The sequence below is a fragment of the Neolamprologus brichardi genome, chromosome 12 (genome assembly GCF_056152115.1).
Source record: "Neolamprologus brichardi isolate AB-2024 chromosome 12, ASM5615211v1, whole genome shotgun sequence".
Classification (NCBI taxonomy): Eukaryota; Metazoa; Chordata; class Actinopteri; order Cichliformes; family Cichlidae; genus Neolamprologus; species Neolamprologus brichardi.
This window is the reverse complement of record NC_142115.1, coordinates 34,540,501-34,554,042: the sequence shown is the minus strand read 5'-3', so window position 1 is coordinate 34,554,042 and position 13,542 is coordinate 34,540,501. Positions and strand designations below refer to the sequence as shown.

At 40.5% G+C, this 13,542-nt stretch overlaps 1 protein-coding gene across 4 annotated transcripts in view; it reads left to right on the top strand.

Moving 5' to 3' along the window:
- The window catches only part of fras1 (Fraser extracellular matrix complex subunit 1), a 337,242-nt gene that overhangs the window by 230,437 nt on the left and 93,263 nt on the right, over positions 1 to 13,542 (top strand). For all 4 annotated transcript variants that reach the window (XM_087849466.1, XM_087849465.1, XM_087849467.1 and 1 more), the window contains 2 exons: positions 11,727 to 11,886; positions 12,090 to 12,268. In XM_087849466.1, the coding sequence (XP_087705592.1) occupies positions 11,727 to 11,886; positions 12,090 to 12,268 (339 nt within the window). The remainder of the gene's footprint in view (positions 1 to 11,726; positions 11,887 to 12,089; positions 12,269 to 13,542) is intronic.

The window sequence follows — 13,542 nt, the reverse complement described above, 5'->3', positions numbered from 1 at the left end:
ACAACAAGACAAACATCCCACGTCATTTTGTGTAGCATAGAAAACCTTTTCCAGCTCACACAGTCACCACAGTTTGATTTTAGGGGGGCAGCTCTGTTTGTCTGGCTTTGAACAGATGGTACGCTTCAGGCTCAACTCCTCTGCTTTCTCCTCTTCTGTAAATCAATATCATCCAACACACTTACACATACCAGTCTCCATTTACTGTAAAATGTCCTGATGCTGCATTCTGTCATGCATGAGGAAGAGCAGGATGGAGAGTCTGACCGAAAGCTGAACGAATGTCTGTGATTTATGTCAACAGCTTTTGGACGAGTCTTGGCTGCATTGTTGTCCCCACTTCCTCTCTGTTTGATCTACATGAGTACATTATCATAGTAAAGACAGTAGAGGAATGTGAGAAGAGTACCAGGTACCACAGTCATTTTTAAAGAAAGAAAGACCTTATTTATCATGTCTTGTACAGTTGTAAGGGGACGTTTTATATGTTATAACTAAATTTTGAGCCTTAAAAGTTACGGACTTCATCTTCCAAGTTGATGAACTTAAAAGCAGAAATTTTCAGAATTTCTATTTCTCATTATGTAGAAATTGTTTTGCTTTTTCTTTATTTACAGTGTTTTGCTGGCAGTGTTGGGGAGTAACGGAATACATGTACCGCCGTTACGTATTAAAAATACAAAATATGAGTAACTGTATTCCGTTACAGTTACCGTTTAAAAAGGTGGTATTTAGAATACAGTTACTTTGTTGAAATAAATGGATTACACGGCGGTACTTCCCTGTTTCATATTGTCGCAGGTCAGGCCTGTTTGGGTTTTGTTTGACAGCTACGTTCTGTTGTTCCAGGCGGCAGGGTTACGGTTGCCATGGTTACAGGGTGACGCTCTCTCTCTGCGTGTTTCCTGGGTGAGAGAGGCCTTTTTGTTGTTGTTGTTGTGCTAAGCTAATAGGCAGAATGCTACAGGTATAGCTCTAAAGAATGTAGCAGTGTAGTCCGTGCTGCAGGGAGAATGGACTGCCATACACGTTATGTGTCTGTGAGCGAGGGAGGGAGAAAAAGGCAAGTGGAAAAGTACGAGCTGTCATCAGCAAAAACGGGAGCTGGAAGCATGTAAATATAATAATAACCACTGCAGCCAAGAAGAGAGCCTGACGAGCCCAGTTGTAAGTAAGCTATTAAGACTCGACTGTACACCGTGTTCGTGTTTTCCTCTGAAACAATAAGTTCCGTTATTGTTTTTCAGAGACAGAGAGAGGCTTTCAACGCCTCTCTCTGTCTCTCGCTAGCAAAGTTGACCCAGACAACAAAGTAAAGCTAGTTTTCGGCTACGAGCCCGACGTATTAGCCAGAGGTCCCTTTACTACGATTCGGAGCCGCGGACCTTCAGTAACAGTAATAAATCACAGCAATAGTACATTCACGTAGTTGTAAAAAGCATGATAATATATTAAGTAATCCAAAGTATTCAGAATACGTTACTCTCATTGAGTAACGTAACGGAATACGTTACAGAATACATTTTGGGGCATGTATTCTGTAATCTGTAATGGAATACATTTTAAAAGTAACCTTCCCAACACTGTTTGCTGGTGACGTTGTCCAGGTTGGTTATCAAGGAGTGGTTATGCTAACACTTTGGATAACATTTTTTTGCAAAAATCCATCCTTTATATTAGTGTTTGTGTCCAATGAGCCATACTTTCCTTTTAACGTTCTCTTGAGCAATAAAGCTCCAGGCTTTCTGAACCAATTTGCAGTCCAGTCCTTGCACATGACCATTTTCAGGGGAATTTATGTGTTTGTTTGTTTGTTGAAGCACTTAATAAATGACCCATAAATCATTCAAGCATAAAACAGACGCCTAAGTCAAGGGATGAACTGAATCAAAAAGGGTCTCAGTGGAAAGGTGGCTGTCGAGAAGCCGTTCTTAAGAAGGGAAACTAACAGAAATGCTGTGGCAAATTACACAAGAACTGGACTGAAAACCAGTGGCAGCGGGTCTGATGGAGCGATACATTTTTGGTTCAGATCGTTGGCAATATATACAGAGACGAGCAAGAGAGAGGCATAACACCGAGAACTACAGTGGTGGAGGCTCGGTGATGGTTTAGGGCTAAATTTCAGCCAGTAGTGTTGGAGAGCTCGTTAAAATTGAATTATTAATGCAGAAAAGTACAGATTTTTATCCACCACACAGTAAAGGAAAGCATCTTATTGGCTTATTGGTTTCATTTTTTAGCATGAAAATGACAAGAAATGACAGCATTTAGAATAAAGGTGGTCACACCACATATTTGCTTTCAGGCTTGTTGAAATTGTACAAAACTCTGTTTTTACCCTATAATGTATTTCTATTTATATTTGCACACGTCTCAATAAATCTGTTTCCCATTTTCCTAGAAAAACATAAAGACATTGGGTGTGGCTCAAGGCTTTTGCACAGTGCTGTAATAAAACAGTGGCAGACAGCAGTGCAGGACAGTCATGTGTATATCTCCTTTTCTTTGCAAGCTGGTTCACAGTGTGCAAGCAACCAAGCAGTTCAATTAATGTCATCATTAACTGTGGTTTTCTGAGATAGTGCAGCGCTTCTTTTAGCCTTACAGCGTACACAAGACTTCCTCAGACTCGTACACGGCGAGTATTATTGAATACAGTATTATAAAACGTGTAAAAGTGTACGCCTCCAACAAAAATCGCTTTCTTTGACCTTTTCGTGACATTCGAAACAATTAAGTTGGTAAACATGAACGTGCTGTGTGTAGTTTACTGACGCCTCACAGGATTTCTCTACATATTAAATTTCTACAATAATAACCTAAAGCTAAACACTGAAGACATCGAGTTGAGGAAGGTTTTTTGTAAAACACAAAATCAAAAGTAGTGGTGCACCAGAGAAAATGGAAAGTAGAAACTATCAAAGGCAATAAAAGCCTAAATCCAGAGATAAAACTCTCAATAAAGACTTCATGAACCTTGACTGCTCCTTCAGCGCTCAAAGATAAAGCCTTGAGTGATTATTAGCTCTGCCTGGATTTTAACAAACTCGGGCCGATGAATCTTTTAATTTTGGAGCGTGGCACTGTGTGGAGTGCTTTGTTCTTCCAGGCCCACCATCCGGGCAGCAACAGTAGCTGTCGATGCCAGGGCGTCTCAGGGACAATAGGCTTTCCTGAAAGTTGGATTACGGGGCTGTAAAGCAGGGGACTAATCAGGCTGATAATGACCCTCTGATGGATGGAGCCTGAGCTCTGAGCTTTGCTGGGGCTCAGCTGAATAGGAAGCAGGACTCTTGGCTTTCAATTACTGTCTCGGGGAGAACACTTTTAGCCTTTGAAAGACCCTCGGGCTCTTCTGTTCCTCGGCTCAAATGGAAGGGAATTAGTTTTGTTTTTTGGGTTTTTTTGCTCGCCATCCAGCTCTGGAAGCAGATGCAGTTTGCAGAAGTACAATTATTTACTTTATTTTCAAATTGTGCTTCAAGTCCATATTCGGCTATTACACCCTGATTTCTTTCTGTTTACATATCCGACATGTTTACTTTTACCAAGCGCTCCATCGCTTTTACTGGACAAATCAAATAAGAAAAGGTTGCTGATGAGAATTCAGTCTTCGTTCGCTGACTTTCACTCGTTGTTTAACAAGCCCATCAGCTCACCCTGTGCACCGCTCACCCAGAGGAATTATGGAAATATGACAGACAACAATGCCATTGTAATCACAACAGCACGACCATCCTGGCGGGCAGCTTGCCAATGTTTTATGGATGACTCCGACTTCATCTGTGGAAAGTCATTTATTTCTGTTTTTGTGGATTGTGGCCAAAAGCTTGTTTACGGTCCATCTCAGACCTCCGGGCTCAAAGTCCTTTAAAGGTCTCGGATTATGCACTTTTTCTGCATCTGTCCTTGTGAATACTGTGGCTGGGGATAAAAAATGTTGTTGACAAAACTGTTTTGTTCTTTTGTTGTAGCAAAGTTGTTCGTCTGATGCATGCCGGAACAAGACTGAATATTCAACCCCTTAAAGGCATAAGAAACATCCTTATTTTATTTAGTTTACTCATTTTCTTTAGACGTGAGGAGAAAGACAAAGCCAAACATCTTGAAGTCTTACGTCAAAAGTCAAAAATAAATAAGGACTCTGCGACAAAATAAGAAGGTTGTGTTAAAATCTGAGGCATGACGTGACTGGCTGTCACATATGGGACGTTGACATGTTGTGGTAAATCTTTAAGGTCTCAGCTATAGAAACAAAAAGACTGGTAGTCAGTTAAAAGCTGAGACTATGTTTCCAAGTATAGCCTGGGGACGAAAAAAAGAAATCAACCCATATACATGTGGGATGATTTTCAATGTAAGTGTTAAGAAATTAAGGATTTTATCTTGTTGTACTTGGGTGTGACTATAAAAAGGAAATGATGCACAGTAGGGCTGCCATGATTAGTCGACTAGTCACGAGTCAACGACTGATTTAATAGTCGACGCGTCGTTTGAAGCTTTGTAAGATCACAAAAGACGCAGGAATAAGTAGTAGGATTTAAGAGTGTAATAACGGACTGAAACAGTAGATGGCAGCACTGCATGTACAAGGATGCCAGCTGCCGTTAAACCCCGAAGAAGAAGAAGCTGTGTCCCAGAATTCATAGCGCAGCCCAGCTCAGTTTACAACAATGGCGGCAGCTAGTTAGTTTTAATATTATTCTTTCTGGGTCACAAAATAAACGTTTATCAAATTTTTAGGCGAGAATGTAGCTGTGTAAGCATCAAATATCTGCTCAGTTTATCAAGACACCACATATTTTCAAAAGCGCTCCGACGTTTTCGGAGATGTCTGTTACCCACTAGCTCGTTAGCTAGCCGGGGGCAAGGCTCACTAGAGCCCATGAGAACACCGGACTCCTGGCAAATCGTTTTCAAACCCACTGCCGTCTTTCGCTACTCAGGTTAAATATATATAAGTCACTTAGATAACTTAAGAATTTTATTGTTTGGCTTTTTTTAGTATTTTATTTGTTCCTGAGTAAATCGGTTTGGCTGAGATTAAAGTTATAGTTTTTACACAGCTGAATAAACGTCAAGCAGACAGCTGATTATCAGAAGTGTGAGATGCTCGAGAATATACTCCGGTGTCCTGTTATATTTTAGATAGCAAGGAGTTTATTAAACTTCACCAAAACAATCTGCAAATTTCATTAAAATTTAATCAACTATCATCTTGTCTTTATTTTTAGTTAGCACATACCTTAAACACTTAAAGCTATAAGCTAATGATAGAGCAGATGCATGCTGGTGCAATAAGCTGTACTTTTACCCAATGATACATGATCTTATTAGTTGACTAATCACAAAGATAATCGGTGACTAGTCGACTATCAAAATAATCGTTTGTGGCAGCCCTAATGCACAGTGTAAACTTTGTTGTCTTCTGTAATATTTTCTGCATTAAACTAGTCTGGAAACTTTGAGAGGACTGCCGCAAAATTTATATCACAACATGCACCTAAATCTGGCGATGACTTTTTTCATAATTTTTTTCATCACTTTTTTCTGAGATTTATTAAAAGTACCTCGGAAAACTTCACTGGAATAAATAAACTCATTTCCGAGAGTGAAAAACTCGGCCTCCTCTCGAGCCCTAGCTCTCGGCCATACCTTATTGCAGAGGCATCATTCAAACCTTAAACGGGTCACAAAGCTTTGGGCTTAGTGTCACAGTCAGTAAGTTTGGTAAAACATTGAGTGTTCTCATTTTTGTAAGCCTGGAGATTATTTGAAGAAAAAATGGCTTTCATATTGTCTCATGGCCAGACCTTTCCCTCTATATATGCAATTTATCCATCAAAATGTGGGCACTTTGTGCCCGTTCACCTGATATTACTCTTGTACTCTGTGTTGTGACAGGCGTGCAGAGTCCTGTGTAAAGAGTCCCTACAGAGTTTCATCAATAAGCAGCTTCCAAATTTCAGCCTATGGTGTCTCCTTCCTGCAAACATGTCAGTGTAAAACACACTAAACAGGTGAACAGTGTGTATTTGTGTGTAAAGTTAAAGGATTTTACTTGGTGCTTGGTGGCCCGTATAATGAACCTGTGAACAATGATCTTAATTTTGTAAGTTATTTATCCCTCAGATTCTCAGTCATGTCCAATATTGATGATCACGTCTGGTTTGAAATGACCAAGATGCCATCCCGGTGGCTACGACCAAGTTTTATATCGAGTCTATGGTTCCACTGTGTGCACAGCTCTACTTCATATGTTCTGTTTACCTTCGTGTTGGATGAGCGTCCATATGGCACCCGGCAGAATTCAACCAAGGCTCAACCAGTTGTTGCTACAATTACTGATGTGGAGATCGCCTTGAAAATCATTAGTTATTCATGGCTACAGTTACATCTTTAAGACAAAAGAACACTCCAGGCAACTCAGAGAAAAGGTTACTGAAAAGTGAAAGTCAAGGGATGGAGAAAAAAACGTTTCAGAGTCACGGAGGACCGCCTGGAGTTCAGCTATATCTGTCATTATGAAACGAAAGGAGAATAGAACATCTGCCTAGAAGGAGACAAGCTGGGGACACCAAGACACCTCTAAAGGAGTTAAAGCCTTCAGCAGCCGAAATAGGAGAGATTCTGCATCAGAGCAGGGCGATATGACCAAAAATATTTATCACAACATTTGAAAATTTGCGATAACGATATAAGTGACGATATAATTGACACTAGACAAAACACTTTAAAACACTCCACAACTTTATTAGTGCAAAAAAAAAAATCTATGTATTTTCACTTAAACAAGCAGCTGTTTTTTATGTTAAAGTTATATAAAAATTTAACAATGCAAACAGTTTAACCAAAAGGCATTTCCAGTGGAAACTGGCCGACATATCCTCAGCATAACCATGTGTAATATCCACAAACCTTAAAAAGAGGTTATACACACACAATACGGTAATATTATGTTGAAGCACAGTACGTATCACTCCGCGAGGCTCCGCCTACGATAGCCGTAATGCTCCGACAATCCATCAAGCGGTGCGGCTTCGTAGCTTAGCAAAGTCGCACTAAAACATTTGACAGGTTTTCGAGCGCCGTGTACATAAAATCGTTTCAAGGTCAGTAAACACAACCAGAATTCATACATAAGGCACACGGGGTTATAAAGGGCACTGTCGATTTTCAGAAAAATCAAAGGATTGATTTTAAGTGTGCCGTATTTTCCAAACAACACTGTAATGACGACGGCCCGCTAGCATGCGCTACCAAAAATAGTGCTTTGTTGTGCATCTGACAGACGAAAGCTAAACCAGTTCCACACCATTGAAGTTGCAGCATTTTTACAAACCAATAACGTTTCATTCAACGTTACGCTTTCACCCTTCTCATTCTCCATCGCCGCCATACTTTTTCCACCATGTGCATATGTAAACAAAAGCACTGCACATGCGCGTTTTACCCATATTCTATCGCGATATTTCATTTCCTTATTGTTGCCGAACATTATAGCGGTATTACTGTGAATGGTATGATATGGTCCAGCCCTATTCTGCATACAGTCAGTGTAAACTTTAGCAGAGAGTGGCAAAAAGAAAGCCACAGTTAAAGAGATCTCATATTTAATCTCAACTACAACTCCCCCATGGGCATGTGGGACACTCCGAGGTCACAAGTCTAAGAAGTTTCTTCACTTTGATGGGTCTCGATGTTGTATTTTACGCTGCACGAAACACAAAAACGGCGCATGCTGGTGGCAGGATCATGCTGTGGGCTTATTCTTTACAGCAGATCCTGAAAGGCTTATAAGTATACAGCGAGAAATAATGAAGCAACATCATAGAAGATCCTGCCAGACAATCTCAGTCACTCTCAGAGAAGAGATTTAATTTGCACGAGAACAGTGACATAAATGAACAGCAAAAGCTACACAAAAATGCTTTAAGGTCAAAAGTGAATGTTTCAAGGTGGCCGAGTCAAAGCCCAGACCTGAAACCTCACAGAGCTTCAGCAGTTTTGAAAAGATGAGTCTAGTCAGATTGTGGTGTCCAGATGTGCAAGCCCATCTGAGCCCTATCCATAAAGGCTCCGTGATGATTGGATGTGACTCGAAGCGGGTGAATGTTTGTGCAGTCACTTATTTTGCATCATTAATAATAAACTGCTAATTTTAATTCACAGACAGACAGAAATGTATGCATTGCTCTGTGCATTTGACCAGGAGAAATGTTTAATGTGCTTCAGTGAAGGATGTGAAAACAAAACTTCCTGCTGTAAAATTAATGCTGTTTTATTACAGGCTAACACCCGAATGGTGGGTTCGAAAAATCTGTTTGTGGGAAAACCCTGTCAGTGTGTTAATGCAGTTAATGCAGCCTATTAGAGCAGTCCACTTTTCAGGTATCAAACCTCAAATGTCTTTATTTATGCTGGTTATTTGGAATTGCAGTTTAATCTTATCTAATGATTTGGCATCATTTCCAGAACTAAATAACAGCCCACTTACCCCCAGAGACAGTGAGTCAGTAAGTTTAATGAGCAGATTAATGAGTAGATCCTGACTATGGAGGTCGGTCTCTAACCTACTTTAAAACCTGTTTGTTTAGTTCATCCTCTCAGGTGTTTTCTTAGTATTTTACCTTCTCTGTACTTTGTCAGTTTGTGAATTATGCTACATAAATCTAATTTCTTCACTCCCAGAGGTCAAAAGCAGTGAAACTTCCATGAGCATGTCATTTTCTTTGCACCTGTCTGAAAGAGATTAGATTGTCTGTCTACCTAATGAGGCTACACAAATCTCACATGGAAAAAAACTAATTAGATTTGTGTATTATCCAAGAAAAAATGGGAAATTTACAACCTGGAGTGCAGCTGCAGGTTAGAGAATGTTAGACATCTGGGGATATTAGCCATGATTCCAAACAGGTACCTTTGATCGGTTTTATTTTGAAAAGCGTGCTGCTTCTGGGTATGAATGTCCTTGAGAGACCTTGATGTTCAGCCTGAGAGTTTGATAATCTCGTGGATGATGTGGGCTGTGAGCTAACAGCCTGCCGTACTGACTTATGTGTTTTCTCTTCCTGATCTGTGATTCTTTGCCTTCTGCTGCCACACTAAAATAATGTGATTTGGATCAAGCAGGCGGCAGGCAGAGGAGCCACAGATGGTCAGCAGGTTGTTATCTTCAAACACAGACACCCACATGTGCAGCGCACGTTCAGCGTCGCACACCTGTGTGCACTCTTGTAATGCATTACCACCTACTGCCACAGTGTTTATGCCACTGATATGCTGATTATCCCCTGCAGTAAATAGCCAGGTGTGTGTGTGTTTGTTGTGATTAAAGCCCAAGAAAAACCTCTAAACTTCCTAAAATAAACCTGATACTGAAGTAATGTGACTGTTTAACTCTCTCTAGTACCAGATTATTCAGATTATGCATTTTTCTTCTGCTTTCTCTTTAACTTTTCCCACCATTTTTAGTTCTTTCTCCCACAATGCATTTCACACTTTATAAATTACACACTGTACCATATTTTTATATGTATTTTTTACAGTGTAGCTATAGTATTTAATATTATATGTAGTGTGATTTTATTAATGTATGTGAGAAAGCATAGTTGTGCCTCCTCAGCTGAAAATAATGTAAAATTACTTGCAGAATTTGACCCATAAACGCCTGTACTGTGCAGGTAATTTCTATAAATATAAACCTTATAAGCTAATGCATAATTTATTGCTTATGTTAACGTATAGCCATGATGTCTATCTTTTCTAGACATCCGAGAAGTGTGTCATATCTGTTTTTATTTAGACAGCAGCATGACACATTGAGCAAGAGGTCTAGTTTCAAAACCTCCCCGACAGCAGGAATTGTCTTTGTTGAAATGCCCTCAGGCGATATTGACTCATCCACCAACTCTGTGTGCTCTCTATAGCTAATCCTGCTCTTTGTTCTCCTGGAGGGGAAACTCTGTCGTGGATCAATAAATCATCACAAAAATAAGTCTGATTCTGAAGTTGAGCTGAAACTTCTCAAACAAAGAAAGCACATATTGAGTTTTTTTGTTACACTTCATTTCTGATCGGTGGAGCTCAGGGTAGACTCACTGCCCAGGTGATGCTGAAGCTGGCAGACAACTTAATGAAAGGCTCACATACTTGATTTCAGCACAGATGTGGATTAAAAGAAGCCAAACAGTAAAGCGAGACTGGCATCGAGCTGCATCTGAGGATGAAAGTTTACTGACACTTCTCATATCGTATAGTTTACTGTGTCTGAAAGCTAATTTAATGTAAACGAACGTGATGCCGCTGCACCTGTTTAAAGGTTTACATAAGACCTCCAGTAAATACCTGGCGTCTGTGAAGATTTCAGTGGTAATCAGCGGATAATGTATTTCATTTATTTATGGTGAGTGGGATTGGATCCCCCATAACTGTGTTTTCAATCTTACAGTGTTCTGGAGAAATCCACCATTAGATGGTCGTTAGAAATGATGGATGGATGTTGTCCTTCCAAAATTTTGAGTTACAAACAGAAATTTACAGAAGCAGTAAGACAACTCAATAAAGCACAGGTTTATCATCCTCTGAGCGTAGTGTTCATCCACAATCAGCTTCACAGATATGCTGAATATGTAAGTTGCAATAATTAAGCTTCTTAAGCCTGTTTATAGTTCCGGCTCGGCTGCAAGCTGCTTTGCAAGCCACCTCCAAAAAAGATTCTCCTTTTGATGCGATGTTTTATTGTTGCCGTCCCCGTGTTATGCTTCCCATTTATGCATGCTTTTGGTTACCATGGCAACTCCAAACTGGGAGCCCAGTTCAGTCGTCACCTTAAAATTGTAAATTAACCTCACTGGTAATCCATTTGAACAAAATACAAGTTAGTGTTACTAAAAGCCTGAGACGAGGAGATTATTGACTGACCGCTTTACCAAAGCATTCATTTCTACCTTTGCATTAAAACTCTTACTGGACGATGCTAACAGCAACAAATGAAAACACCTGGGTTGGTGACACCTTAAGTGTAACAGTTAGTTGGTGGATACTTCCTAAACTGTAAATAAACTTTTACTTTGAAGGACATCAAGGTCTCAACAGAACGTACCAAATGTAGAAGTGCAGATACTAATTTAATGATTTCAGTCAGCTTGAACATCTATTATGGAGAACACAGACAGAGAAACATAAAGGGTAAAAAATGAGCTTGTTGTAGACATGTGACTTTGAATATGAACATGGTGAAAGAAATCGCTCAGAAATAAGTTGGAATAGTTTCTATTGAGAGCTCCAATAGATTTTGTTGTTTAATTCAATTAATTGAGCTATAAGCAAATATTAGATGGCTCGTGTCCAAGCCAAAGAGAGTATAAAGGTGGTGTAAAAGTGGAATTTAGTGAATAAATATAATCGTCATTAACATGAAATCATTATCATCACTAAATTAAGATAAATAAACACCACTCGAATAAAGAAATCCAGAAATGACAGAAATAACATGTGGGATGACGGCAACGCCTGAACAGAAGCTACGACTCAATTTATTGTATTTACCACCGCATTTGGTTTCAGAGGACGTCCCAGAACTGAAGTAAAGCAACAAATATCAATTAGAATACATGGAAATGTCTTCTCTGGGCTTTAATGTTAATGTCCACAGAGATAATGTTAAACTATTTGAAATTCATTTTGATTAATTTGATGTGTGTGTGTTTGTTACTTTTCAGCCTGGAGACTCTCCTCACATGCTGTCCATCCCAGTGACCTGGGTGAAAGAGGGAGGCATGGTGCGCCTCGATAAAAAGTACCTGCAGACAGACTTCAAAGGAGTCAGCACTGATAACATTGTCTACAGCGTCCTCCCCTCAGAGGGCCAACCCAAATATGGTACCTTAACACTCAGTGACACTTTCCTTTAATATTTCCAAACAAGCTGTTTTATCTGCTGAATGATTCTAATATTGTAGATTTTTCTACAGTTAGTACATAATTAATTTCAAATTTAATTTCTAAACTTTATTAAACATAAATTTTAACTCTAATTTTGCTTTTAAGGTAAATATAACATCTTACTCACCTTCTCCGTCCAGGTGAGGTGTTGCTGGTGTCCATGCCGGCTGACGGCCCCCCAGAGGGTTGGCTTCCCTCGCTAACAGACGACCGTAGCTTTACAGCAACCACTTCCTTCACGCAGCAAGACGTGAACGACGGTGCGGTCTGGTACCGCCACTTTGGCACCGGCAGCAGCGGGGACTCCTTCCTTTTCCAGGTCAGTGCTGATGCACCCTGTCCACAGAGGAACAGTTTCACACATGCCTTTGTTTTGGCTCCTGGCAGCTGAGATGAAAAGATTATGTTTGAGTTTAAAGCATGAAACATTTATACAGGTGACAGATTAAAGGACAAAACCTCTAACTGCTGCAGGGAGAGCATACAGCTCTATTAAAGCTCTATCCACAGTGTCTTATTGTTTTGTATACAAAACTGAAACAAAGAAAGCTGCATTATCCAGCACAGACCGTCAAAACTGAAAGTGAACAGAAAACCAACTCGAACCATCACAAATTTTGTCTTTTATTATGAAGTCGTTGCAAAGAAAAACCATCAAGTGTCAAAACTTGATGGAATTCTTCATTTGGCTCTCAGCGAAGGCGGTCGCACTTTTTCTCCTCTCCTCTCCCTTATCTTCCCTGCTTAGCTCCTCATGTCCTTGTCTTGTCTCGTGTTTTTTGTATTACTTTTCCCTGGAACATTCTCTCACAGTCTGTTCTCTAAAACCTAAAAGAGGAATTATGGATTGGATCAACTGGTCCCTAAATGCAATTGACACCCCTTTCTCAACGAGAAGTCTGGGCTTGGGTGAGCCTGAGTGCTGAAGATATCTACCTATTCGGAACCATGGTAACAGGGTTCTGGCGGATCGGAGCTGGCTTGGCCCTGACTTATCGAAGAATTAAGAAAGCGGAATCAGCTGTTCAAACCCCCACAAGGCTGCCTGCTGGGATTGGAACGATGGGAGAGGCGTGAGTTTCTCAAAATGGGCTCATTGAGTCAGCACGGATAAGATCTTGGAGAGGCTACGGCTGCTGTGAATACTCAGAATAAGATCTCTGACTGCAGAACAGATACATCTCGGAAGGGCTCGGTTGGAATAACATCTCTGTGCGCAAATTGGATGACATCTCGGGGAGGCACACTGCCGTGAGTTCTCAGAAATCGGCTCCTTGAGCACAAGAAATGACAACATCACAGAACGCAAGCATGGCGAAGCTCGTGGCTCTCCAACGGGAGATTGACAGACCAGTGTTGGACTGTAGAACTGCTTTGAAATTCATATGAGCTGTTCGCACTAAAGTAAAAAGCATCATCACTTCATGCGGATACCCCTTTGGCGCCAGCGGCGGTCTCGAGGCTGGAGCCGAACAAAAACACCCTGATAACGACTGTGTTTAGTCTGTTCCTTCCCATTCCATGCAAGGCCACCTGGGTTGGCTGGAAGACTGTTTACTTAGCCTGGCAGGGCGAAGGACACTGTCTCAGCTG